General features: G+C 36.7%; 2 protein-coding genes across 2 annotated transcripts; one reads left to right on the top strand and one right to left on the bottom strand.

Moving 5' to 3' along the window:
- Positions 1-1,831: 1,831 nt before the first annotated feature.
- Positions 1,832-5,440, top strand: LOC110804418 (uncharacterized). The gene is made up of 6 exons (XM_022010010.2): positions 1,832-2,172; positions 3,030-3,093; positions 3,780-3,972; positions 4,416-4,489; positions 4,679-4,834; positions 4,969-5,440. The coding sequence occupies exons 1-6, from the start codon at positions 1,923-1,925 to the stop codon at positions 5,090-5,092; spliced, it is 861 nt and encodes a 286-aa protein (XP_021865702.1). The 5' UTR covers positions 1,832-1,922; the 3' UTR covers positions 5,093-5,440.
- A 2,919-nt stretch (positions 5,441-8,359) lies between these two features.
- Positions 8,360-24,920, bottom strand: LOC110804417 (thiosulfate/3-mercaptopyruvate sulfurtransferase 2). Its single transcript, XM_022010009.2, has 12 exons — positions 24,669-24,920; positions 24,183-24,374; positions 21,161-21,220; positions 20,871-20,933; positions 16,964-17,088; positions 16,708-16,870; positions 16,319-16,378; positions 14,327-14,385; positions 10,616-10,697; positions 10,376-10,439; positions 8,856-8,923; positions 8,360-8,670 (listed from the first exon to the last, which is right to left on the bottom strand). Exons 1-12 carry the CDS (start codon positions 24,771-24,773, stop codon positions 8,572-8,574), a joined length of 1,140 nt encoding a protein of 379 aa, XP_021865701.1. The 5' UTR covers positions 24,774-24,920; the 3' UTR covers positions 8,360-8,571.
- Between the last annotated feature and the right edge of the window lie 1,543 nt (positions 24,921-26,463).

Raw genomic sequence — 26,463 nt, forward strand, 5'->3', positions numbered from 1 at the left:
GGGAGATGGAGTTGTTTTTTAAAGGGTAAAGTTGTACTTTTGCATAAAAAAATGCGGGCGATTTTAGCTAATACGGGCGTCAAATAACGATACACAAATTTTAATACTTTGTAACGCACGATAAGCTACAAAAATATTTTTCTACGTAGTACACCAATTTATATGTTATTTTGTTTGTATTTTAAAGCACTTGTGTAATTTTAATATCGGTAATTTTTGTGTAAGACCGCCTTACCGGAAAGACCACTTTGGTTGTTTAACTAATTGGTTCCATTTCTTAACTAATTGGTTACATTTCTTAATAATTGATTCAATTGCTTAACTAATTAATTTCTTTGCTTAACTAATTGGTTTCAGTGCTTAACTAATTAGTTCAAATGCGTAACTAATTGGTTCCATTGTTTAACTTATATGATACCAATGTGGTTTTTTGTGTAAGACCGCCTTATAGAAAAGTTTGTATTTTAATATTTGTTTGGACTTATTTTAGTTTGACTTGTAAATATCAAAATGATTTTCTTTGTTTAAAATAATAAAAAAAAAAATTATCCATGATAAGGTAAATCGATAAAAAATTATTAACAACAAGTAGAGAACGGTTTACCGCTAATCGGGTAACAGTAGAGAAACTACATTCAAACGACAACGAGTTAAGCTGTAAGAATTAAAATGTCGAACCGAAACCTCCTGTAACCGAAATGAAACAAACGTACGGGTATGGTTAACCACCACGTACACCTAGAGCTGTAAAAAACTGACCCGACCTGAAAACCCGACCTGAACCGATCGAACCCGTAACCGACCATGACCCGAAATTACGGTAAAACAGGTAACCCGAAACCCGACCTGTACCCGACCCGAAAAAACCGATAACCGATTTTAACCCGGTGTTGTAACACCCGAACCCGAACCCGACACCCGACCCGAAAATGACCGATAACTGAACTGACCCGACCGGACAATGACCCGAACCCGATTCGATACCCGACCCGATATCAACCCGAAACCGATTGTAACTCGACGAAACCTGCTATTGACCCGACTTGTAACAACCCGCTACCCGATTTACCCGAGTTATCAATGACACGACCAAATATTAACTTCATTGATAAATCTATTTTAATTATTTATTGCTAGATATTGAAAAATTTAACTCTAAAATAAGTTAAACAAAATTTTTTAGAATATAAAATAAATTAAATGTATAGGTTAATTATCAGACCCGAGTTTGACCTGTCCCTGAGAGTGACCCGATCTGAATTCTATTTGATCTGATTATTATCCGATCCAAACTAAGACCCGAACCCGAAAATAACTGTGTTGCAAACCGACTTTAACCCGAACCCGAAATTATCTGCTACAAACCGACTTAAACCCGACCCGATAAGACCAGAACCCGAAATCCAACTTGACCGAAATGTGACCCGACCCGAACCCGACCTGAACCCGGGATAGGAAAACCCGATATGACCCGACCTGAAATCGACCCGACCAAACCCGAACTCAACCCGAATGAAATATTGACCCGACACGACCCGACCTGATCATGAACCGAGACCCGAGATGACCCGACCCAAACCCGACCCGATGACCTGTTTTGACAGCTCTACGTACACCCCTACTTAGTACCCATTTCATTTCGCTACTGATTAATCCAACGCGATGAACCCAAATTGATAATAACCCGAACCTGAAACCAGTTTCAACTAGAACGTTTCAGCTCTCTACCCGATTAACCTGACCTTATTATGAGCCGATCCGATAAGAACCCGACCAAGCCAAATAAACTCGTTTCAACCAGAACACAGTAACCCGACCCGTTAATACGAATCGACACCCCTCCTTCCTCAGTTCCTTGCAAGTTGTAAGAGTTGAAAGATTATCGCTGCTGCTGCTGCTGCTGCTGCACTACTGCTTCGTTAATGGTGAGAGAGATGACAATATTCCGGTATCTGCTGCATCCTTTACTCCTTGCTAAACCCCTCATTTCTTCCACTTCTTCCCCTTTCTGCACAGTCTTCTCTCTCCAGAATTCTCCGCACTTTTCATTTCCCATTAATCGAAGACGTCAGCAATATTCTCACGCATTCTCAGTTGAAAGTAGAAGACTAGCATCATCAGATTCGTCATCTTCAACCAATGTTCCCACTGACTCCTTTCCCAAGTTTTCTGGTATACTTTTTTTCTTCCCTTTCGATTAATTTGTGTTTTGTTCAAAATTTATGCAATTTTTTTTTTGTTTTTGATAAATTATAGTGTAATACTATCAGAATTTGAACCGGAGTTTTGGGTAATTGGAAACTGCTCCCATGTGAATTTTTTTTGTATGCTATTGATTTTTCTTGCCTTAATTTTATTGGGTTTTAGTTTTAGTGCGTAATTCAGGAATGGAAGTGGAAGGGAAATGACAGTATTAACTATTAGCATTATCAGTTGTTTGTATCAAATTGGGGATTGAGGAGGGTAACGATTTTGTTACATATGGTAACAAATGGTTGTACTGATTACCCTTAATGGTCACAATACGTTTGTACATCAAATTAAATTTAATAATAGGAACATGATAAACTGATTCTAAAACCAAAGGGCGACTGTTTGAATTTAATGTGACATTGCCAATACGTTTTATCAGGATTTTAGTAGCATTTGCATATCATGCTGAATCTAATACTTGCATATTAGGTAATTCTTGTATGATATTTTCTGGTCTGATTCTAATCCGAACAAGTTATTGGAATAAAGTGAAGAGTATACTTGACTTTGTCCTCATTTCAGACTGAATATTTATTATGTGTTAGAATCTTAGAAGGGTTTGGGGGCCATACATTTAGATGGGAGAGGCTTACCCCTTACAATTCCCTAATTAGCAATAGGTACTACGAAAAATGTAGAGGAGATACCGTAATTGCTAATTCCCTTTATCTTGCATACATTTGGATTGGAGAGGCTTACCACATACATTTGCTAATCCCCTTTATCTTGCAAAAGCTTTTGATTTATGTTAAGTGGGTGTCAATGTTTCTTCGCAGAGTTAGATGATGTTTTGAAGGGCTATATGTTTGGCCAGAAAAAGGCAACCGAAGTTGCTCATTTGTAGGTATTTGACTACTAAATTCCTTTTACCATGATTCTATACATGTGCCCTTATTTATTGTTCTCAAATTGATTCAAATACATGTTTTTTTGGTGTAAATGATTCAGATATATGTAGTGGTGTCTCTATTTCATTACTTTCTTAGAAACATGGTCATTATGGCTGTAAAGCTCTTACAGCTAACATATTTTTCAAGCATTCATTGTAAAATGGAGTGTTGCTTATAAGATCCCTGAATTTACCAAATCACATTGCCATGACTTGAGTAAGCCTTTTTCTTTTTTTTTGAGGCATGAACCATTTCAACCATTGTTATCCTACTTGATTCCTGTCATTTTGTGCATCTTTTGTGAAACTTATTGTTCACAAGATCACAACTGCTCCTGAAACTAATATTGTGTATGCTTTTGTAAACCAACTCTATCTTATAGTTCTGTTAGATTACTCTAGGAACTCTTATTGATGTATATTTCCTTTGATTCTCATTGATTACAAAATTTGTTATTATCCCCAAAAGGGGAGAGGGTTATAAACTTTTAATCTAGAATCTGATGATCATCCTCGAATTAAGTCCTTCACGTGTATTATTTTCTCAATGGATAAGTAATTGCTCAATCTTTTTTTTTTTTGTGTGTGACTATAGCCATCCACGTTTTCCATGTGCTAATATATCATTTCAATACAGGGTATGGAAACTTGTGGTTCAAAAGGGTGATACAGTTGTTGATGCTACTTGTGGTAATGGCAATGATACCGTGGCATTGGCCAAGTTGGTTGTAGATGATTTCGCTAAAGGGTGCGTATATGGGATGGATGTTCAGGAAGATGCTATACAGAATACTTCGTCCTTACTTAACCTGTCACTCGATCCAAACCAGGTGCAGTTACATTGTTGTGCATGCTTATATTTGTTAGTTTCTTCTTATGAGCATGTTCTCGTTTGGGAATTGTGTGGGCTGAGCAAGCTGTCTTCAGAAAAATGTCATCTTCTCTTACTTTTCTTTCTATTCTCATTTTTTGAACCTCTATCAGCTGGTTGGTAGGAAACTATCTACTTTCTTCTTTTCATTGACTTCACAAAAGGTTGTGCTCTTTACACAGCAACGTTCTAGACTCCGGTTCAACTTTCTCGAACAGAAAACCAGAAAGAAGCTTACCCGTATGCAAATTGTAAATGATGCCATATAATTCTCCAATTTTGTATATTTGCTCATTAGATTTTGTTTTAATTTATGTGTGTGCATCATAGGTTCACATGTTCCCACTTCTACGGGATTTCTTTTTGTTGCATTGTGACATTAACTCAAATCTCTTAATGCAGAGAAAGTGTGTGAAGCTATATTCAATCTGTCACAGTAGAATGGTGGATGTGATTCCTGAGAATAGCTCTGTGAGGTACTTTCTACAGACTGTAGATATTTATGTTATACCAGTAATATCAACCTTCACTTAAATATATGTTCAGATTATATACTAAAAGTCTAATATTATGCACTTTGTTTTGTTCTTTAAATATCCAATTAAGATTGCAGTTTATGCTTAACAGTACTTGAATATGGCTTTGTACAATGTACACTACTCTAGGCTTGTCGCGTTCAATTTGGGATACCTTCCCGGAGGTGACAAGGGAATAATCACAAACTCGGCTACAACCCTGCTGGCACTCAAAGCAGCAAAGGAATTGTTACTTCCTGGTGGAGTTATTAGTGTTGTTGCTTATGTTGGCCACCCTGGTGGAAGGTAATGCTTCTGTTAGTATATTAATCAAAATATTAAATTGTTAAATTTTTAACTTGGTTATAATTTGGAATATGTGTAATCTCACTTGTTTTACATAATGTAATTGTTAAATTTTAGCTTGGCTATAATTTCAGGGAAGAATATGAAACTGTGCAAGCTTTTGCTTCTGAGTTACCGGCAGAAAGATGGGTATGCAGCCAAATTCAGATGTTAAACAAACCACTTGCACCAGTTCTTGTATTTTTGTTTAAGAGATGAAGCAATAATGATAATGAGATCTTCTAAACTATTTGGAAACCCAATTTTGCAGAAGTGCTCTAAAATTTCAATGCTTGTATCATCTGATTTGAGCCCATTTAACAATCTGCTGCTGCGCTTGTATCCTACTTTGTATATAGATAATAGACTCAATATGCTCTAGCCTTATCTTTATTAAATTTTCTGCTTCGGTCAATGGTTCGCCTGCTGAATGAGGCAGGCTTTGTTTAAGACTTTTAGCCATTGATGATGAATCTTGTAGAATTGCCTCTATATGTATTGTTCTGCCAAAACTGATAATTCTTACACTTATTTTCAGTGCAATGTTTTTAATTTCGCGTTTGTTGATTCATAGCTTTAACCATTAATATTTATACTATCAGCAAGCAACTCATCATTTTCACACCATCCAACCGCCACTTCCACTTCCACTTCCACTTCCATCATTTTCTCTCTCCTCATTCACCACCAACCCGCAGCTTCAGTATCACCATCATTAGTATCACAGTCCTTTTCTCCATGTTCATTTACCACAACATAGCAGAATATTGGCAGCCTTTCGAATCGAGTTTCACCAGAAGCTCCAATCTCCTCAACTAGACCACCCCTCATCTTCAAACTCACTGAACATGGCAGCGGTTTGCGAACATCAGTTAATATTCTAATTCTCTACCATGTCTGATTTGCCCATATCCATGTACACACCCACCTTAGCATTGTCCACATTACTTCTCCTCCACAAAGGCAAATCATAAACCCTAATCTAAAATGGAGCTTGGTGCAAAGGTAGTTTGAAAGGTTGAATGTTACTTTTGATATCAGTTAGGATTAAGCCATGATGATCCAAATGCGCCTTGTCCCTCTAATGGTGAAAATGGAAGAAAAATAAATTCTCCACTATACAATTCGCCTCCATTCCCATGCTTCTTATTCCATACTCCCTTCATTATCGCAATCAAAGCATTAGAATTTGTGTTCCGTAAATACTCTCCCTATAATTCCCAAACTTATTTTCGCCTCCAGTCTCCATCTTCCCATTCGATTTTCTTCTCCTCTTCTTTCAGGATCAAATTTCTTCAGCATTTGTAGACATGATCCAATTCTAAACCAACAATAGCTTCAAATTAAGAAATATTAGTATGAAACTGGATGAAAAACCTCACAAGAGCTTAAACCTTAGAGGAAACCACAAGAGCTTTCCGTATGTACGTAAATAATGCTCTAATATATTCAACCTAAATTGGAAAAGGATAATTGAGATTGAGGTGGTGGAGTAGTGGCATCGCTTCCCACTTTATATCCGTATGATGTAGGGATCAAATCTCATGAGACTCGTTTGAGGGATTTATCCTCCCTTAGAGGTGGGTCCTCTTCATCTTACTTTCAAAAAATAAATTAGGCGCCTCCTTTTTCTCTCACGCGTCTCTGCAAGAAACAGCCAAGGCGTTAGGCTCACGCTTTGCAACGCTTGTTGTAGGTCATTACCCTCTAAGTCACAAACATTTTTCCTTACTCCAAATGTTTTTTTTTTTTGACAGCATACAAAGATAATCAATTAAACAAAGCTATTCCGTTTTTCTAACTTTTTGGTTAGATTATGGGCTATAGCAACAGTCATACAACATTGAAATATAAATAACAAACAATTACTAACTTGAGCAATACATGCTCTTACAAGCTGCTTGATTAGAAGACATCTAACATTTGCGGTAAGAATATTTTTGGAGTGACCTTGGTAGTTTGAAGAACTCATTATTGGAACTTGAGCTTGCAACTTGAGGTTGGTAGAGGAGCATCGGGACAAGATTAACACAAACAAATGGGACCAAACTGATGATGGAAAATGTGGAAGGAGATAACTGGTAAGCAAGTCACTTAACTTGCTTACAGAGCAATCCCAATGACCTATAGTCACAAACAAATGGGATTCTTGGCTCAAGATCAAACCAAGAGTCACTTTTCTTAGTGACTCGGTACCCTCACGAGTGGGTACACGCGAAAGCTCCTCATATTGAGAGCAACCGACCAAGATTGGAGAGCTATGAACCCCCAACCCTTTCAGTTGGGGAGCCTCCTTCGGATATGAGTTTTTTAACGCAACGATTTTCATCATTGCAGAACTAAAACTAGAAGTAACCAGAAACCTTCGATTACCAAAATCAAAGGCTTCAAACTGCATCTCCACGCATTCATCTTCCATCTTCAAAGGTCTCATCACCCAAGCGAAAGATCTCATCACCTGCCAAAGCTTGCTACCTAAGCATTGACACCCTTCATCTACCCTCCTTTGACTTGGACAAGCCCACAACTGAAACAAAACACACCTAGCAGTTGAACAGAGCCACATAGGCCAACCAATAACAAACCAACTTTCGGAAACCCACAAGGAACTACAAAAACCAACAATACCAAACAAGAGACTCCTAATAACGGCTAATACCACACTACCCACAAACAAACACCAAATAAGCCTAAGGATTAGGAAATTAATACTAAACAACAACGCCAAACACCGCAAGGAGTACAACAGGACTAGCACACGACCACCACTTAGCACCAAAGCAGAGTGCTAACTCCTTCAAATTTCGGCCAAAATTAAAACCAAACAAGAAGCCCTAACCTAATCTTCACCTTTACCGTCAAGATCGGTGATTCCCGAAACAACGAGACGGCGGCGACGAGGATAGCTTTGGAATTAAAAGAGACCGAAAACCTAACAGAACCCGAACAAACAACCTCTAATCTAGCACCCAACACCCGAATTAGAAACCCTTACCCTAAACTTCACCTTTACCGGCGAAATTATCGCAGGCGGCGATTGGGGAAGCTCCGGAATAGGCGCCAAGATTGATGAGCAGATCTGAAGGGAAACTCCTTTCAACAAACACGGCCGACGATGTTAATTTCTACACTAACAGCGGCTAATTCGTCCGGCGAGGAAATAGAAGCGGAAGAAGACTTCCTACTCCTTGGAAAAATTGGCCGGCGATAAACCTAAACTTCGACCCGAGTTTTCCAACAAACGACTAGGGAAAAGAAGTTACTGACGAGATCTCAAAGAAGTGCACACCGGCGACCTGAGATGAACGGCGGAACTCAGGTCGCCGGCGGCAGGGGAAGCACACTTAGGGTTAGGGTTTTATTTTAGGGAGAGATTCTTAGAAACAAATTTTTCCTTTTTTTTTAGAGAGCTGGTTACTCAGTACTCCAAATGCTTACTAAGCTACATAATACATAACAGTTTGACAGATATTTACATGCACAGTATTCTAAAATCACCATCACAAGTTCTTCTCCTTGCGCCTAGCCCCAAAATGAGAGAGCTTTGTTCTGTATTATTATCTCATCCATTTTGTTAATTTACCGTTACAGAAAGTAACTCTATATCATGAACCATAGGAAAAGGATGTTAAGTTCAACAATTAGACAACTGATCAATGCAAGTCTTTAGTTACAACTTTTGAAAATCATCCAAACACTCAACACGACGCCTCAACGGGGGTGTCAGATTTCCCTCCCCATTCTGTCCATGAGCCATCATAAACAGCAACATCAGCCTTCCCAAGTCGATGCAAACCCTGAAAAAGAAAGGCGCAGTGGTCAACTAACAACGCATGAATCAGAGCTTCTGAATCTCTTATTACATATGTTCTGTTTTTAAATATCTATTTAAGAATCTCTTACTACGTAGAAAAAGCCAGACATCCAAAACTGTGATCTTGCGTCATTATGGTATGTGCATTAAAAGGGAAAGAGAAATTACCAATGCGAGAACACAAGCAGTTATGCCTGTACCACAGGAAGTCACAATTGGCTGATCCAAGGAGATTCCTGTATAAGTAAGATGAAAATAAATAAATAAAACGAAAACCATAATAAAACTACAGGAGGCTAGTTAAGGCTGCATGTATATATGGATATTCATCTAGAACGTGAGCATAAATTATCAAGGTCTAGTTTTAGGACGAGTGCATAATATTGTTTCAGGGAAATTTGAGCCACTAACCATGCACATCTCAGTTCTGAAGTTAACATATAATAAATGTTTCTGAACTGAAGTATAGACTCGCTCAAGACCAATCATCTCTACCTACATAAAACGGTAAACCCACAATGGGGTACGAGGAATTTCTCACTGAATAATCCCATGTGATCTCGACAACAAAGTTTTCCAATACATGTGAGTTGTGACCCAGGCAAACTATGTTATTTCCAATTACACATGCATTGACACCAAATGCACAAGTTGAAATGAACATCTAGATACTGTCAAGAAACAGGGGGGGGGGGGGTGGGTGGGGGGGGGTGGGTGGGGGGGGGTGGGGGGGGGATGAACCTCTACATTTTTAAACAAAAAGGAAAGAAGGTGAAGTAAGAAACAGCAATGGAACAGGATTGGGCCTTAAAGTTTTAAAATTCTAACAGATATTAGTGAAGAGTAAATTTGCAGAATTTGCCAAGCCTGAGGAATGGAAAGAATTTCCAAGTAAATTCTCCATCAGTAGTTGATCACTCATGCCCTACTGAATACATAGAAAGAAGGGCTCCAAATTTCCAAGGATATGAGCAATTAGAATTATATTTCTCGATAATTAGCTCGTTTCTAAATTCCTACGAAGTCTTTATTTGGAGACAGAGGTGGCAACCAGAGTATAGCCTGAAATTAGAGACGATGGTTCTCTACACCAAATGAGGGGACAATAACAAAGTTAAAGGCATTTCTTAATAAAAGCTGTTCTTATTCAAATTTCACTTACTAAACTACCCATGTCTTAACTCTAAACTCCGAACAGGAGATTTTTCCATAAAGAAAAATGTTATGCAGATTAGGATTAAAAATCTCCTGTTCTTATTCAAATTTCACTTACTAAACTACCCATGCCTATATTAGGATTAAAAACATCACCAACACATAGTGCATATGTTGGTTATGTCTACAGAGGTCAAATTGTTAAAGTGTATCCTATGATTTCATAACACCCCCACCCCCCGGGCCGCTCCCACAACATGCTGATAGATACACTATAACACAGTACACCTGCATTACGTAAATAACAAGATTTTGGGCAACGGATAGTGTAACTAGTGTTGTGTCATCTTGGAAAGGAAGCTAAGTAATAAATTAGCTATTCCAATGAATATCGGAGAATACTATAACAAATATTCTGGTACCCAGAGGTTCTTAATTCCTACTAACCATTTGCGGAACAGTAGCTCAAAGCAATAGTAACAGCAAGAAATTTTTTGTGACAAGTTCAGAAAGAAAGACAACATAATCACAACCTTCCTGTTCAAAATTTTCCTTCAGCTGATCTCCAGATAATAGAGTTCCTGATGAGTCTAACATCTGCAGAAGATCAAGAAATAGCTTGAATTGGCTTTCAAGTATACAGAACATATAATAGACATGATGCTCATGATAGACAAATGAATGATCATCTTTATTCAGCTGTAGCCATGGCATATATACAACCAAGAACTTCATATTAACAAATTACAAGCATATGACCACAGATATTGCACCTTGGGGAAAGGAACACACTTGCTTCCTGGCACATGACCACTCCTTATCCCCTTTCGTGGCTCGGGTGCACTTCCGTCAAACCTGCAGTGACATCAAAAATGCTATCAACCCTATGTTCAGGAAGACATACATCATACTCCCTCCGTCCCATAATATAGTGCCTGTTTTCCTAAAATGGTGTCCCTAAATGATGTGCCTATTTCTATTTTAAACCATTAATTTTTACTTTGAAAATTGTACTTTTTGACTTTTATTCAACCCATGTGCTTGATTTTTGTCCTTTTTAGGCCTATTTATTATGTACACACCTTTAATCTATAATTTATCTCTCCATTTTTGCCAACTAACATGTACTTTATCTTGAAAGTACAAATCATTATTGTTTTTATTATCAATGTTATCCTTTACCTTAATAACCGTGATTTTGGTCAAACGGGCACTATATTATGGGACGGAGGGAGTACTTAATTAGGGACAGCGTTCTCCACCAACAGAAGTGGATTATATAACAATACTAATAGAAAACATCACCACAGCATGTAACCTAATCACCTTTTCTCCAAAACATTGTGAAGTGTTTATAAAGGTAGTAATTTACAAATAATTTCGAAAAAGTTGTAAGTCCCAGATTGGAAAGTTAGTCGTTGAAATTTTTCCAAGATATAATTTAAAGTTGGTTTTTTTATTATAATTTTCAACTCACTTCCCCCTCTCTATCAAAGAACCTCTCTATGAGTTGTGATTTGTACCTCACCGGTAGCAACCCCCACTAGGTCGGATACGATTTTCCCAGCACCTCTGTTGCTTGAGAACTAGGTGAAGCATGCGTTTTTAAATTAAAATCGCACACAATATCTAAATCCAACATGGCAACATGTATAGGAGAAAAGAGTTGAAGACAAAACAAATGCACACTGCACAGTGACATGCCGTTGACTTAGAAGCCAGACACTAGGATTGACAGTTTCTTTATCTTCTTCAGAGTTGAGAATGTAGATAAAGACACAGGTGAGATTTGAGCGCCTAATGGTTGAAGCTAGGAAACGGAAAAAAGGGAAAACAATTAAAGATAAGAAGGGACAATATTCAAGGGTAAGAGTTTGAAGGTTGTTTTACACGGTTTCTGGGGGGTACAATCATCCTAAATACCCCTCTTCAGTAGACTATCTTGTCTTACGAAAATTCCTTTTTTTCCGCCACTACCTCTACAACTCTACCCTCAATACAGCACTAAATTCCACCTTCTGACCACCATTAATTGCAGCAACATCATCACTGTTGCCTATCCTTTGCAATCAGCATATCATGGTAACTTCAATAATCACAATAATTAGTGCATTTGTCTTCTCTCTCCGTCCCTCCCTTTCTTTAATCTCTTACCACTTTTTTCATCGCTGACAAGTGGCTACTGGGACCTAATCTCTCTCACATCCTCATGTTGCCAGCAACTGCAATTGAGATTTGAGGCTATATCTGGAACCTTGTTCATGAGACTAACCTTCTAAGTACGCGCCCAAGCCACTGTTGAAGGAAGGCAACAACATCAATAGCAAGGACTGACTTACACACTTGCACTTGGTAGAAGAAGATAACTTGATAGTTTTGGATTGAAAACAATGTGGGAGATTATGGCCCTGTTTGGCAAATAGCGGTTAGTTGTTAGCGATAGCGGATTGTATTAGCAGTTTTGACTAGCTGTTGGTATTAGCTTGTTTGACTAGCTGATTGTATTAGCTGGTTATGTTAAAGTGTTTGGTAAATAGCTGATATATAATAGCTGTTTGATTGTATAAAATTACCAATAAGGACATTAACTTATTTAATTATAGTGAATTAGTAATTGCTAAATATATGGATATGTATGGTTAGATTTTTATCGGAATAAAATGTACTAACATGAAAAAAATTAAACAAAATTTATATATAATTGAAAATTTGTTAATCCCACTAACAACTTTTACGAAAATAAATCATTAAATTTCTAATTTGCAAAAAAGGAATAACTAAGAGAAAAAAAAAAAAGTTTACATTACCCTCTTCTAAGAAACTCAATTTTTTTTCATTGTTATATTATAAATTATCTAGTTAAGAAATAAATGTCTAGTTAAATAATATAAAAATAAAAGGTAAAATAAATAATAAATTTAAGTATTAAAGTGAATAAAGAAAAGGTAAGCACCGTGTTATAATTTTGTGCATAATTTTTTTTCCAAAATCACTTATTTAATTTATCTAAAGTCACACTAAAAGCATTTCTTCTAATATATCTGAACTTATTTGAAATTATCTTCACATTAATTTTTTGGCTATAATAAGTCAAAATAAGTTGAGCAACTAATCATTCATGATTCATCTAACAAGGTTGTTAAACTCAAATAAGATAAGTTTAACAAATATAAGGACTTATTAAGCGGTAATAGAAGGTTCATCGGACGATCAAGATGTTTAAAACTTCGAGTCGATCTCAAATATTTTTTGACATTTTGTATTGTTCTATCATTGTTTAGCTTTATGTTGTTGCAAGGGTTGTTACCTTCATTGTAATTATTTTATTGCGAATCGGTGAATCCAATGATAAATGTATGGGCATGATTAATATGGGTGTAATTTTTGCAACTTGAGGACCAAATTGTCTTTTTATCTTACCTAATACAATCCTCTAATTGAAAAAGCTCATTGGAGCAACTTTTTTGAAATTAGAGGATTCATCCCAATCCTCTATTTCAATCCTCTTACTTCCAAACACCTAAATTAGAGGATTGAATTGGTCAAACCTCTAAATTGGCCAAATCCTCTAATTTTTTGCCAATCCTCTAACAACCAAACACCACCTATAAGTTGCAAGGTCGGGAAGCAATTCTAGGCTTAGAGAGATGATGCAGTGGAGTAGCAAGATGAGAATGAAGTGGTAGTTACTCCGTGGCCTGAGTAGAGGAAGAAACTTAGTTAAGAAGGGATTTTGTGAAAGTGGTTAGAGTTTCATGGCTTATAGTTTTAAATGGATGCTTTGTGATTTTAGATTGGTGTTAGTAGTTTGTCATCTGGTTACGCGTTATACTCAACCAAAAGGAGAACAAAGTCTATGGAAATACTTATCCCCTTGTACCCTCAGGCACTACAATCAATCTCCTTAACTTGTTCCCTAATCCAGACATGCTCTTACTATCAACTTGTATCCTCAATCCAAGCATTCCCTTACAAGATAAAGCATAAAAAGTTTATTGATTCATAATACTTTAAATTAATAGAAAATCTGAATTACTTTTAATATTGTTTTTAATTGAGAACAAGGGGGTTGTAAACTTGTAATGGCGTGTGCCTTGTGGTGATGGTGATTGTTTATCATCATGGCAATATCTTAAAGAGCAATAAAAAACTTCTGTTTTTGAATGACTGTCTATGTTACACGGACTCTTTGTTTCACCCAAGTATTCGTGTCAAATCCTCGACACTCCGGCATGGTTACGGACGCTTCGACACTTCATTGTGGGACAAAATCATGGACAGTTTTTTAAAATACCAAAGTACGAGTAACAGAGATGAATTTTGTCTGAAATCAATTGAACTATATTGTCTTCAGATAAGAGTTTTGGAAGACGACATCAAATATCAGAGTGTGCATGAAAATACACAAAATGACAGGTGAATAAGTGATTCACAACAAACTTCAAATTCAGAATCAAAGACAATTATCGATAAATATAGGATACCTCGCCTTTGATCGGGCATCGATAAGCTGATACGTCTTTTTCTCAATATTATTTCTCACCTGTGAAAAAAAGCACATTACCAATTAACATAATTTTTTTTTTTAAAAAAAAACCAAGAAATAAAGGGCACCTTATATGACATAAGGTTGTGTTGTGATTGTAGCATAAACAAGCACATAGACAAGGAAGGTACTAACAAAACCAACGTTAGTTATGATGTCTTCTTTTTTCTGTCTAGGCGATCCAGTTTATCTGGCGATGTTTAGATAGATCTTAAGAGTTCTTCTCCCTTCACCCACGACATATTGCATTGTTTTCATAACATACGTAGCCAATTCCCCTGTACTTTTTATTTCGTTTTTAAGATTTCACACAAGGATCAAGATACTAGTGATGGCTTTCTACACAATAAAATGGGAAAAGACAGCAAGTCAAGGGAGTGTAAGACTTCTACCGCGCATGAGAAGAAGGAAGGTGTTCAATAAAAAAATATAGAGTCGAAAACCGTCACTTTCAAACTGTAGTAATGATGTTGTAACTTTCTTTTTAAACATGGTAGTCTGTCACAACGAGTAGCCACTTTCTTTTCAATTCTCAGTGCTTAACCCAGCAATACTAGATTTATGGAAGCAATATTTTCCCTTTTCCTTTCAAATAAAGATTAGTTGAATTGCCCTCTTTGGGAAACTGATCAACTACATGAAAATAGTTCAGCAAGGGAGAAAGTTAGATTTATATCGCAAAGTACAACATGAGGACAAGCCGTCCTCGCAGAGAAACATATATACAATTATACACTGCTACAAATTAGCCCAATTCCTTTGTATCTCCCTAGTAAATAATTTGGGAAGCCCAACAAAGTTAATTTAACCCCACAATAGAACACGTGGGACAGCAACACCATTAAATACACTGTGGGATTATTTGGTTATAAATTTCTCTAATTTAAGAAAAGGAAAATTCATGTGAAAGGAGAAGAGAAGTTTAAGGAGAAGTAAATGGATTTTATTTTTGGAAAATGGAAGGAGTTTAATTTGCAACATGTTACATTGTTTGTTTAGTTAACTAACTTTCAGCCATTCTTTGATTAGTGCATCAGTCATTATAAAAGTGTTAGTTTGTAATGTAGAAAACATCATTCAATATAGTTCACATCATAATAGTTTAGTTTAAGAAAAGTTTATTTTCCTTGAGTTACATTTATTATTTCCTTCATAGAGGTTGTTTGTTTATCCAAAAAATGTTGTTTATTTGTGAGGTATCGATTTCATACTATCTAGTAGAAGCCAAATTATTAAAAAAAATAAAAATAAAAATTTTACCACTTAATATTTTGATGTTGGCTCTTGATACCAATTGGTAGAGCTCGAAGCGGAAATTTGGCTTCTACTAGATAATATGAAATCGATATCTCACATATAATAATATTGAGGGGATAACCAAACAACACCTAGGGAGGAAATAATAAATGTAACGTAAGAAAAATAAACTTTCCTTAACCTAACCTTTTATGATGCGAATTATATTGAATGATATTTTCTCCATTACAAACTAACCCTTAATGACTAATGCACTAATTAAAAAATGGCTGAAAATTAGTTAACTAAACAAACAACGTAAAATGTTGTTGCAAATTAAACTCCTTCCATTTTTCAAAAATAAAATCCATTTACTTCCCCTTAAACTTCTCTTCTCCTATCACATGATTTTCCTTTTCTTAAATTAGAGAAAGTTATAACCAAATAATCCCACATATACATTCCGCTAGCCAGATAGTCCACAATATTTTCCATCACTGCGTTTTGCCAAACCAGCCTCTTCTCTTTTCTCTTACCAAACCCCCCCCCCCCCCCCGACAAAATCTGTTAACCACTCTAGGAAACAACAATCTCCACTGAAAGCATTCTAGCACTGCAGAATTCTAGAGTACTATCACTTAAAACCATATACATGCACCATAGTTAAGCAAGAATATCTGTATGAAAAGATCACCTGGTCAAGCGTCCACGCAAGATGAGGCTGAAATTTGGTCTGAAACGTGATTGGCCCAAGCTGGGAAAGCACAAGGAATTAGGTTTTGAAAATATAAAATTATTATTATTATCAAAGCATAAAAGAAAAAGAGGTATGTTGACTGGGGGGCAGAATTTATCAGCTAAAAAGAATGGACTAGTACTGCAACATGCAGCGACCTCCAGACACTTCATTGCCATTACAAATTAGCCCACAGATTTACAAATTAGTCGAGTGCCATTCTTTTCCGATGTATATGACTCATAGTTGAAGGTCATTCTCTGGTTGCTTTGGAAAATTCCTCCTTATTTCACTTGTTGGAAATGTATCAATAATTGTGAAGGGAGAAACAAAAGAGAAGCAAGTACCTGTTGTCCATGATACGCTTTTTCAATGGCCTCACTGGCAGCGCTAGCTTTTAGAATAGCATCGCCAGAAGCACTGGATTCAACATCATACCCTAATGCACGCCATCTAGGTAGACCTCCATCCAACACCCAAATTCTTTCATGTCCAAATACTCGAAACATCCTTCGAATTAAAGTACGCAGAAATGATTATTTCCACACAGAACTAAGCGATAAAGAAAAAAAGGACCTAAACACACAAAACCCTACTGCTCACCACCAAACACGAGCTGCACTAAATATGCCCTTTCCATCATAGACGACGACTCCATCTTTATTCTCTATGCCAAGGGCTGAAACAGCAGCAGCAAAAGCTTCTTCAGAAGGTAACATATGTGGTAGCTGAAACAATTAAAAACAATATCAAAATTCAATAGTTTCTCATATCCTACTCAATTACAATTTTAAAGCTTCAAAATCAATTATGGAGGATGAAAGCAGCTACAACAAGCTAGTCCACACAGAAAACCAGTTTCAAGTTGTTAGTAGTCACATTTTTATATAGAGTAAGTCATCAGTAATTACATAGTTATGGTCATGACATAAGAAAATTTAAGATAATGCTGTATTACAGGCCCTGAGATAGCAGTATAGCACAGCTTTACAAAATAGAGTGCAAATATCTAAGGGCATCCATTTCACAGAGTCAATTTCAAGAGTTCATCCTTGCCATTTTAATATTTATGATACAGGCAACATTATTACATTTTCATCATGGGGAAATCATAAATCACTTCCGCTCTCAAAAAAAATAAAATCTAGAGTGCATTTAAGATAATGCTGTATTACAGGCCCTGAGATAGCAGTATAGCACAGCTTTACAAAATAGAGTGCAAATATCTAAGGGCATCCATTTCACAGAGTCAATTTCAAGAGTTCATCCTTGCCATTTTAATATTTATGATACAGGCAACATTATTACATTTTCATCATGGGGAAATCATAAATCACTTCCGCTCTCAAAAAAAATAAAATCCCTCACTTTTAGTACAAGATTAAAAAAAAGCATTTGAAAATTTATATCCATATTGTAAAATTGTGGTTGATAATGTGCCTAGAGTAAAATTAAAAGCAATACAATCTTACGAAGTTTCTTTACAAAAAAGAAACAAATAATACTTGAGGCAGATGCTTAGTTTAAAAAGCTAGTCCGGGAGGAGCAGGCCACTGCACACCCCACCAGAAGCCGACAAAAGGTGCAGCCTCCAGTCGCATTTGCCAAGGCGCAAGGCGCACCGCCTGGCCCACCTTTTGTTATGGTACGAGGGAAAGAAAATAATTGAGTCAACAAAGGTAAAAAGACCATTTTTTCAAATTAGTTCTGACATACTCCCTCCGTCCCTTAATACTCGCCCCACTTTCCTTATAAAGCTGTCCCTTAATACTCGCCTCATTTCTATAAATGGCATGCTTCTACTAATATTATATCATTTCTCTCACTTATCATGGGCTCACATGTATTCCTATTTCCTAAAAATAACATTTAAAAGTTCGATCCACTCCACCCTTACCATTTATTTGACAAATATCCCACTAACAACAACAACAACAAAGCCTTAGTCCCAAAATGGTTTGGGGTCGGCTAACATGAATCGTCGTAGGAGATCGTCATTGACAAATATCCCACTAACTATATTAAAAAAATACCTTTACTATCAACTACCACCTAATAAATTAATAAGTCACTTAAATTGCCTAAAACTCAGTGCCGGCCAAACCGGGGCGAGTATTAAGGGATGGAGGGAGTAGTCTTTAAGAAGAAAATTCAAGCAAAAGCCCTCTATTAATTGAATGAATTCACTTCATTTTATCCCCTAATTGACGATCACAATCAACATGTATTTCCTTATCAAACAAAATCCCCTAACATATTTTTCCTTCTCTCACCTTCCATGATGACCTTCAATCGGTAAAACTAGGTTTTGGATTCGGTATGAAAATACCAGCCAACCACAGCTAATTGGGTCGTTGGAGACCACAATTCGCAACGACCCAATTCGCAACGACCCAATTCGCTACGGGCGAACAGATTCGAGATTCGCTAGGTACCAGCGTAACTGGTGAAGTTGTGCCAACCACCAGATCCTCCAATTGTCGTCTCTGGTCAACAGTTTTGAGGTAAGTTTTCTTCTCTCATCGGTTTGTGTTTCTTGTTTGTCTTCTCTCTCTGTGATCTTTCTTTTCTTCTCTTTATCTTTCTCTTTTTAACTACTTAGTGTATTTGAATACTATCCATTTAGCATACTTAGGACTTTCTAGGTGGACAAAAAGTACCGGGGAAAAAATATAAAACAGAACAACTGTTACTCGTATCCAAAAGGCGTGCGCCTTCACCTTGTACTTTGTGACTTGCGTCTAGGCTCCACGGACCCTTGTGCTCATCTCACACCTTTTAAAACTAAGGGCAGATGAGTGACAGCTACACGGACACAGGAATGAGTATCCCCCTCAGGGCCTCAGGCTAGTTCATTACATTACGACCGCCCAAACGTCCACCTTTAGAAATTCAAAAGAATTTTACGCCAAAAATCTCTGCAACCTGGACCAACTTGAGCCAGAGGAATATTATCTTCCAAGTTAAGAGGTTAATTGCAGAAATGGTCATGTTTTTCTATTGGATAACTTCTCATGACCTTTTAAAGAAAGTTCAAATTTGTAATTTCTAATCCTGCTTCCAGTGTCCAGAATTTTAATTTAAGAGTTAATGTAAAAGTAAATATATTCAACTTAATTAGGAGTAATATTTTGTTGCATGACTCAAAGAAAAGGAGTTGAACCTTGCTTTTGAGCACTATACCAAGTATCCCTAGTATGATCTTCAACCAACAAGCTAGTATTGTAGGGAAACTCTATCCCTAAATCTGGACAGCTATTCATCGTGCGAGCGACAGGTACTTCTATGCGTAAAATGTTTTTCGTGCATGCTGGTAAGTTCTTAGGAGCGAGGTGGGACACATTCTACATCTTTAGTCTATACCAAGAATTTCTTGTATTGGTTGTGTTGGATAGGAAAAAGAGTTCCCAAGAAGATTAACAATTACATGAAAGATGATGCGACTTCATAAAAACATTTTCAAGTGTGATACCACGCCACGGAAGGTACCATACTACCCTCTACCAACCAAGTGCGCCGGAAGAAGGAAGGGACGTCGATAGAGACTTGTCATGTACTCTTGGAGGATAAATAATCAATTGAGGATTATACACAAGGAAAATTGTCTACATCAGGTTTTGTGAGGAGAAATTTCGTCTATACAAACAAATATTAATATAATAAAGCAACAATCGTGTTGCCAAGTTTCCAACCACCATTTTTCCCAAATGCACACTGCAATATTGCTATTATATTCAAAACAACATACATACCTCTCACATAATAATCTTCCCTTTTTATAGACCTCCCATATATTCCTCATGCTACTAGATATTCCACATCTTACAACTTACAACTTTGGCATACAAGCAAACCCTCTACAATATTCCTGCCCAAATACATACTTCCCTTATTCTCCAAGGCTTCTATGTTTACCTAATGAACAGAAATTTTGTAATCCCAAACAGTTGATATGCTCGTCAACACCCTAGTTTGAAATTTCATGGTAAACACCCTAGTTTTTTTTGTTTATAAATCTAGACATGACATTACTAACTTAAAATTATTTATACAAAAAAAATAATTGTGGCTTAAAGTTTGACTTCCTTAGCCTCCAAACTTGTTTCAAGAACAATTGTTTCAAAATCAGTTTTTAATTATAATACTATATTCTTTCCACATCCTATATCCTACATTAACCGAGGAATGTCACAATATTTTCTGTATTATAGAAAATTAGCAATAAAAAGGAAGGAAGCCTAGAGCACTAACTATATGCCAAAGAAGGAAGGTTTACCCATATAAAGATTATATACTTAGTTAATTTCTTTTTCCTTCCCTGCAGCTTAAGAAAACAAAAAGCTTCCTCTGATTTCATAGGTTAAGCAGATCATTCGACATGAGCACATAGGCCGTATAAACATAACTTTGACAACGTACAGGCTTCATGCAACAAAAAATTGACCTGGTATGAGAATTAGCCTGCTGGTAGATACTGAGCAATTTTATTACATGTAGAATAAAATCTTACATTTGTAGTTTGATCTGCAATACCATCCACATCAAAGAAAAGAGCGCCAGGAATATGTGCAACCTGTGCAATCGAGTAAGTGATCCACTTCAGAAAAATAAAAATATTCTAGGAGGGAAATAGTTTGGGAAAGTACACCATATCGTTTCATTTATTATGAATGGTATCAAAGCTCTAAAATAAACTCTCTACTGATTTTCTCATGTGACAAGGAGAATATGCATGAAAAGGAGGAAATATACTAATGATATAAAGAACTTGGCCAATGAATTTACGATAAAATTTTCAACCTGGTACTCCTGAATTGGGTTCCTTTGCTCATCAGGCATGTACCAAGATGCATCCACCACCTAGAAATGAAAACACGAAAATCTTTTAATTAAAGAGTTGCAAGTTTGAACAAACAATTATAACAACTTTGCTTCTTTATAAAGCCATGATTAAGTTAGCAGCTGGACTGGACCATAAACTACATAAAAACGTACCCCCTCTGTTTCAGAATATGTGCAACACTTGCCTTTTTCGGCCATAACAGATAAGTGCAACACTTCCATTTTTTACAACTTTAAACAACATTTTGTTCTTTCTTTCTCCTTCCACTTACCCCATTTCCTCTCTCTCCTCCAACTTATCCCTCTAACTTTTGTTTAAGTTCTCTATTCTCTATGTGTGAATAAAATACTACTCCACTCACCTTTCATCAACTTATTTAATTCTCAACTTTACTCACTAGTACATTTAAATAACCAACTTAATTCAATTGTCTAAAACTTTGTCCATTTCATATGTTAACAGTTATTCTGAAATGGAGGGAGTAACATACTTTATCTTGCGAATAAGTTTTCCGAAAAAATAATCACAGGTGAAATCACTAGTTCATAAGTAGAACAGAAAAAGAACTAAATGAATAAATGATGAATAACAATTAAATAAAAATCCCTGATAGTCTAAGTCTCTAAGCAGCTTTCTTCCGCCGTTGTTGTTCCCGATTTCTACCATCAAAATATAGGATGTGGAACAGCGTATAATTTGTGATCCAAATTCCAATTTTTAACAATTACATGGTAATTAGAGCCTCCGGTCAACAAAAAGGGGTAGCTAAAGTATAAGAAAGCTCAAGGCGCACCAAGGCGATAGGGGACTTGCTGCGCCTAGGCGCGCATCGGTGCACCTCTTTGAAGTGAGGCGTACTTTGTAAAGTTTTAAATAACTGACTGAAGTGAGCCTTTGATGCGCCTCGAGCTAGAGCTTAGAAGTAAGTTGCATTAGTCTTGATCTCCCTAGACCCACTTAAGGGGAGACTTACAATAATGTGGGGGTAGAGCTTAGAAGTAAGTTGCATTAGTCTTGATCTCCCTAGACCCACTTAAGGAGAGACTTACAATAATGTGGGGCTAGAGCTTAGAAGTAAGTTGCATTAGTCTTGATCTCCCTAGTCCCACTTAAGGGGAGACTTACAATAATGTTAACTTTTGACTGTTTGTTGAAGCGCTCATTACAAAGATAAAACAGTAGTAGAGTAATACTAACACAAAATTTTACTGTTCCAAGTTTACAACTACACTGAATAAATTGTTTTGCGGACTACCGAGATGCAAATATATAGCCATGAAGTACAACACCCCAAAGCTTAATTTATTGATGTCATCTAGGATTACATCATCCTTAGGCTATGTTCACTTCACCTTATTTTTACTGAACTTGGATGATTTTTAAAATTATAAACACTACACATTTTAAGCAATACCTTTCTATGGAATAATCTCATAGCAAGGGAGGTCAAAGAAATATTCCTTTAATTACACGGCATGAAAGGAAAATTCAGCAACCAACCATAATCTCAACACTTAGGGTGAATTATCTTCACCTTAAAAAAATAAGTTTCATGCATAATAAGTTCATATAAGTTGCAATGAAGTCTTATCAAGTCAATAAGTTCCAATCAATCAGGTCTAACTTGACTGTCTCAAGTTTACTCTCTCGCAATCACGTGGATCAAATTTGATCAAATCCTATCAGGTCAATCAGACTTGATTAGTTCAGACTTCAATAAGTTTGATAAGTTCAAATAAGTTCAGGTTTCATCCGGCGAAGAGAACGCCTCCTTAAGGCTAAATATTCCCATTACAACAAATAACGGGAAGATAGTGGTATGGGTGGAAGACACTACCCTGTCATAAATTAAAATGTCAGGCCCCTATATCTCTCCCTTTTATCAAACAAACCAACATATGAAAAATACTAGTAAATCAATTAGTGATTCCACAAATTCATGTCAATCATATCAAATCTGCCACACTTGAACTTTATTTGAAGCTCAAAATAAGTCAAATTGTCACAACTAAATATAGCCCTACATAAATACACATTGGAGAATATAATGAACAAGAAAAGGCAACACCAAGGTCATTTTCAAGAAAATGATCTGCAGTTACCGCATCATGCAGCTAATTTAAAAGTTTGCATACATAAAGAACATAACATTTCCTACAACAATCAGGGTCGGCCCTGGGGCAGGGCATAAGGGGCCGCCGCCCTGGGCCCCAGGGGAAAAGGCCCAACAATTATTAAGCCAGTTAATACCAGATATTAAAATTATTCAATGGAAACTTACATAATTATGCACTGCAGAGCAGTGGTTGTTTGTGTGATATGTCAAGGCGTCCACCAAGGTTCGACAACTACCGAGGTGGTAGTTCTTTTTGATTTTTTTCCTTTTTTGTTATTTCTCATTTGGTAACTATGAAATTATAATCTATTACCTAATTTTAATCCAAATGAACACCAAAAATAGAGTCGTGTACAATCCTTATAATCATATATTTTCTTCTTCTTTGTTTAATATAATCACATACCTTGTTTTAATTTGGAGTTTAGCAAAAAATAGTAATTTATTGTACTTAAAAAATTATTACCGACTTGCTAAAATTTCAAGTTTCATTTCCCTTCAGTAATTCATCATTGTTTTATGTTTGATGATTAATGTTTAAAATAGTAGAATATAATTCATGTTTAATGGCACAAGGTTGAAAGTATTCAAGCCTTCATATTTTGTAATAGAGTTAATTTCTCATGGCTAATTTAATAAGATATAGAGTAGTATTGAGTCTTAAGATGTGAAATGCCAATTATTTACATACATTTTTCAATAAAAAAGTACATTACATCGATTCACAATTTTTTTTGTCTATGTGCCAGTAAGGGCCTCGATTTTTTGTTTCGCCCATAGGCCACCAAAAAGTCAGGACCGGCCCTGACAACAATGTGGGATGATATAATATGAAAATTCTCCAAAGTAGCTGAAGCAGATACCTTTATATCTGGTTGCCTAAGGTTAGCATGAAGCCATTCAACAGAAACCACAGGTTCACTTGTAGACATGGTCTGTGTACAATAGGACTTCACTCCAGAGTTCGTCGATGAGACTACACAACGAACCCAATGCCTCCGTTGTAATGTGTTGCAGCAACCTAACCCCTTGGACCCTAAACCAAAAGCTCTTGTCTGCAAGAAGAAACACACCAATTACAGTGATACAGTCAAACTACTTCATAGGTAACAAATTCCGAGCATATCCCAAGCCCCAACAAGATTCTACTCAATACAATAAATTATATTCGAAGTAAGGAAATCAAAAACAAGATACGAATTGCAGCAACAAAAGACCCAAGTGACAAATCAACAATTTTGCGAAGCCACAAATATAACGAAAATGCAGGAGTGAAATTAAACCAAAATAAGAACAATATACAAACTAATCAATTAATTGAATTAAATTAGAGAAAATCAGAAGCTTACATGAAAGAACTGAGATGATGATCGAGGTTTGAGGAGAAGAGAGAGGGAAGATGAATGAAGGAAGCGATTGTTAAAGAGAATTCTAGTGAAGATGGCAGACGCCATGTATCTACTGGCGCAACGATATAGTCAGAGCATCAAGCAATACGAATATGGAGTTGAAGCAAAATTTTAGAGAGAGAAAGTGAGGAGAGGGCAACACAGGGGTGACGCTTCGTTACAGAGGCGACAGATTGATAGAGGCTTGGCCGCTTGACGACCGCAGTAGAGTTTTAACTGGGTAAATCCGAATACCCGAACCTCATCCGATCCGCGTTTTTGGATATCCGAATCGGTGGTTTATCGGATATCTGATAATAACCAAATAACTACTACGTACATGATAAGGTAGAACATAGTCTTGATAGAAAACTACCCCAACTTCTGTGTACTTTTTCTTGGGTATTGCTAAATGCAGAAATTAATTTCTTAATGCAGAATAAAAAACGACTAAAATACCCAGAAAAAGATTTAAACAAATAAAAAAAAAACCCAAGGATTGCTGTTATTGCATAACCATACAATTAGTCATACATAACATCTGCGTAGTATTAATCGGCAGATCCATGGCCACAAGCCCATAATCAAACGATTTTTTTTTTTTTGGCAGTAGAAACAAACAGAAAAACACTGAGAAAAACAGGAAAATCCTAAGACCCATTTTTCCTTGCCATAGTTGCAAGATAATGAGCCCTGCTAACCCTATTCCTACTACACTTCTTAATATAGACATTCCTCATTCCTAGAGCAATTCTAATAATATCAGCACATTCAGCCGCAACTTCAAAAGGACTGTTTGGAAAGTTACGTAAAGCCGCTACCAGAATTGCACTATCTGTCATAATATTCAGATCCCACCATCCTCGGTTGTTAGCGTGCTGAATCCCACCAAGCAAAGCAAGAGCTTCCGCCTTCAGAGCACTATTACATCTAACAGGGGAAGCGTCTTCTGCTAAAACAGACCCACCTCGTTCTATAACCCAACCAATAGCTGCCTCAGGGTCGAATTTTTTACGCACCTTTTTCCATGCTCCATCCACTTGCATATGAATATTGCAATCGTTGATGCTCCCTTTAAGCAAAACACCATCAGTCTTTAAACTGGAGCTCTCCTGCATTGCTCATGCCTTTCTTGATCCCGTCTATGGCTGCCCATGCCATACTTTTTTGGTTTTCAATTATCCACATAACACCTGTTGGGTCTACTTCACCACCTCTAAAAACTAAATTATTTCGGGTCACCCAAATTGCCCATAAGACCGCCACAAACTCTATGTCGCCATGCCTTCCATCCTTATTGCCTTTCCACAAGTATACCAAGAAATTCTTCACCCAATCCCCACACCTAATATTGGTAGCTCCATTTATCTTGATTCCCAAGCTGCTGGCGCACCAAACTCTTCGTACTATTTCACAATCTCGAAACAAATGGTCTTCTGTTTCTACATCTTTACAACAAAAAAGGCACCTATCATCCACCATTATGCCTCTTCTAATCATTCTGGGGCGCAAAGGAAGAGCCTTGTTAATCAACTTCCACACAAAAATCTTCCATTTGGGTAGTAGACAACTATGCCACAGTAACTTATAAAATTTGGAGCTGGAATAATCACAATGATTTTCATTATCTTCCCTCAGCAGGCTTGCGTAGATTGCTTTTGAAGACATCTTATCATGGCCATTTCCAACCCAGAGAAACTGATCTTGTTTTTCTTCATTTGGGATATGGATACTTAGAATCTCATGGGCCGTTTCT

Source organism: Spinacia oleracea, chromosome 1 (genome assembly GCF_020520425.1).
Source record: "Spinacia oleracea cultivar Varoflay chromosome 1, BTI_SOV_V1, whole genome shotgun sequence".
Taxonomy (NCBI): domain Eukaryota; kingdom Viridiplantae; phylum Streptophyta; class Magnoliopsida; order Caryophyllales; family Amaranthaceae; genus Spinacia; species Spinacia oleracea.

Coding starts and splice junctions, on each gene's coding strand:
- LOC110804418 (XM_022010010.2), top strand. CDS start 1,923: ATGGTGAGAGAGATGACAATATTCCGGTATCTGCTGCATCCTTTACTC. Junction 3,094..3,779: donor GCAACCGAAGTTGCTCATTT/GTAGGTATTTGA, acceptor ATTTCAATACAG/GGTATGGAAACTTGTGGTTC. Junction 3,973..4,415: donor TGTCACTCGATCCAAACCAG/GTGCAGTTACAT, acceptor CTCTTAATGCAG/AGAAAGTGTGTGAAGCTATA.
- LOC110804417 (XM_022010009.2), bottom strand. CDS start 24,773: ATGGCGTCTGCCATCTTCACTAGAATTCTCTTTAACAATCGCTTCCTT. Junction 16,871..16,963: donor AGTGCAGCTCGTGTTTGGTG/GTGAGCAGTAGG, acceptor TTTAATTCGAAG/GATGTTTCGAGTATTTGGAC. Junction 10,440..10,615: donor AGTGTGTTCCTTTCCCCAAG/GTGCAATATCTG, acceptor GATCTTCTGCAG/ATGTTAGACTCATCAGGAAC.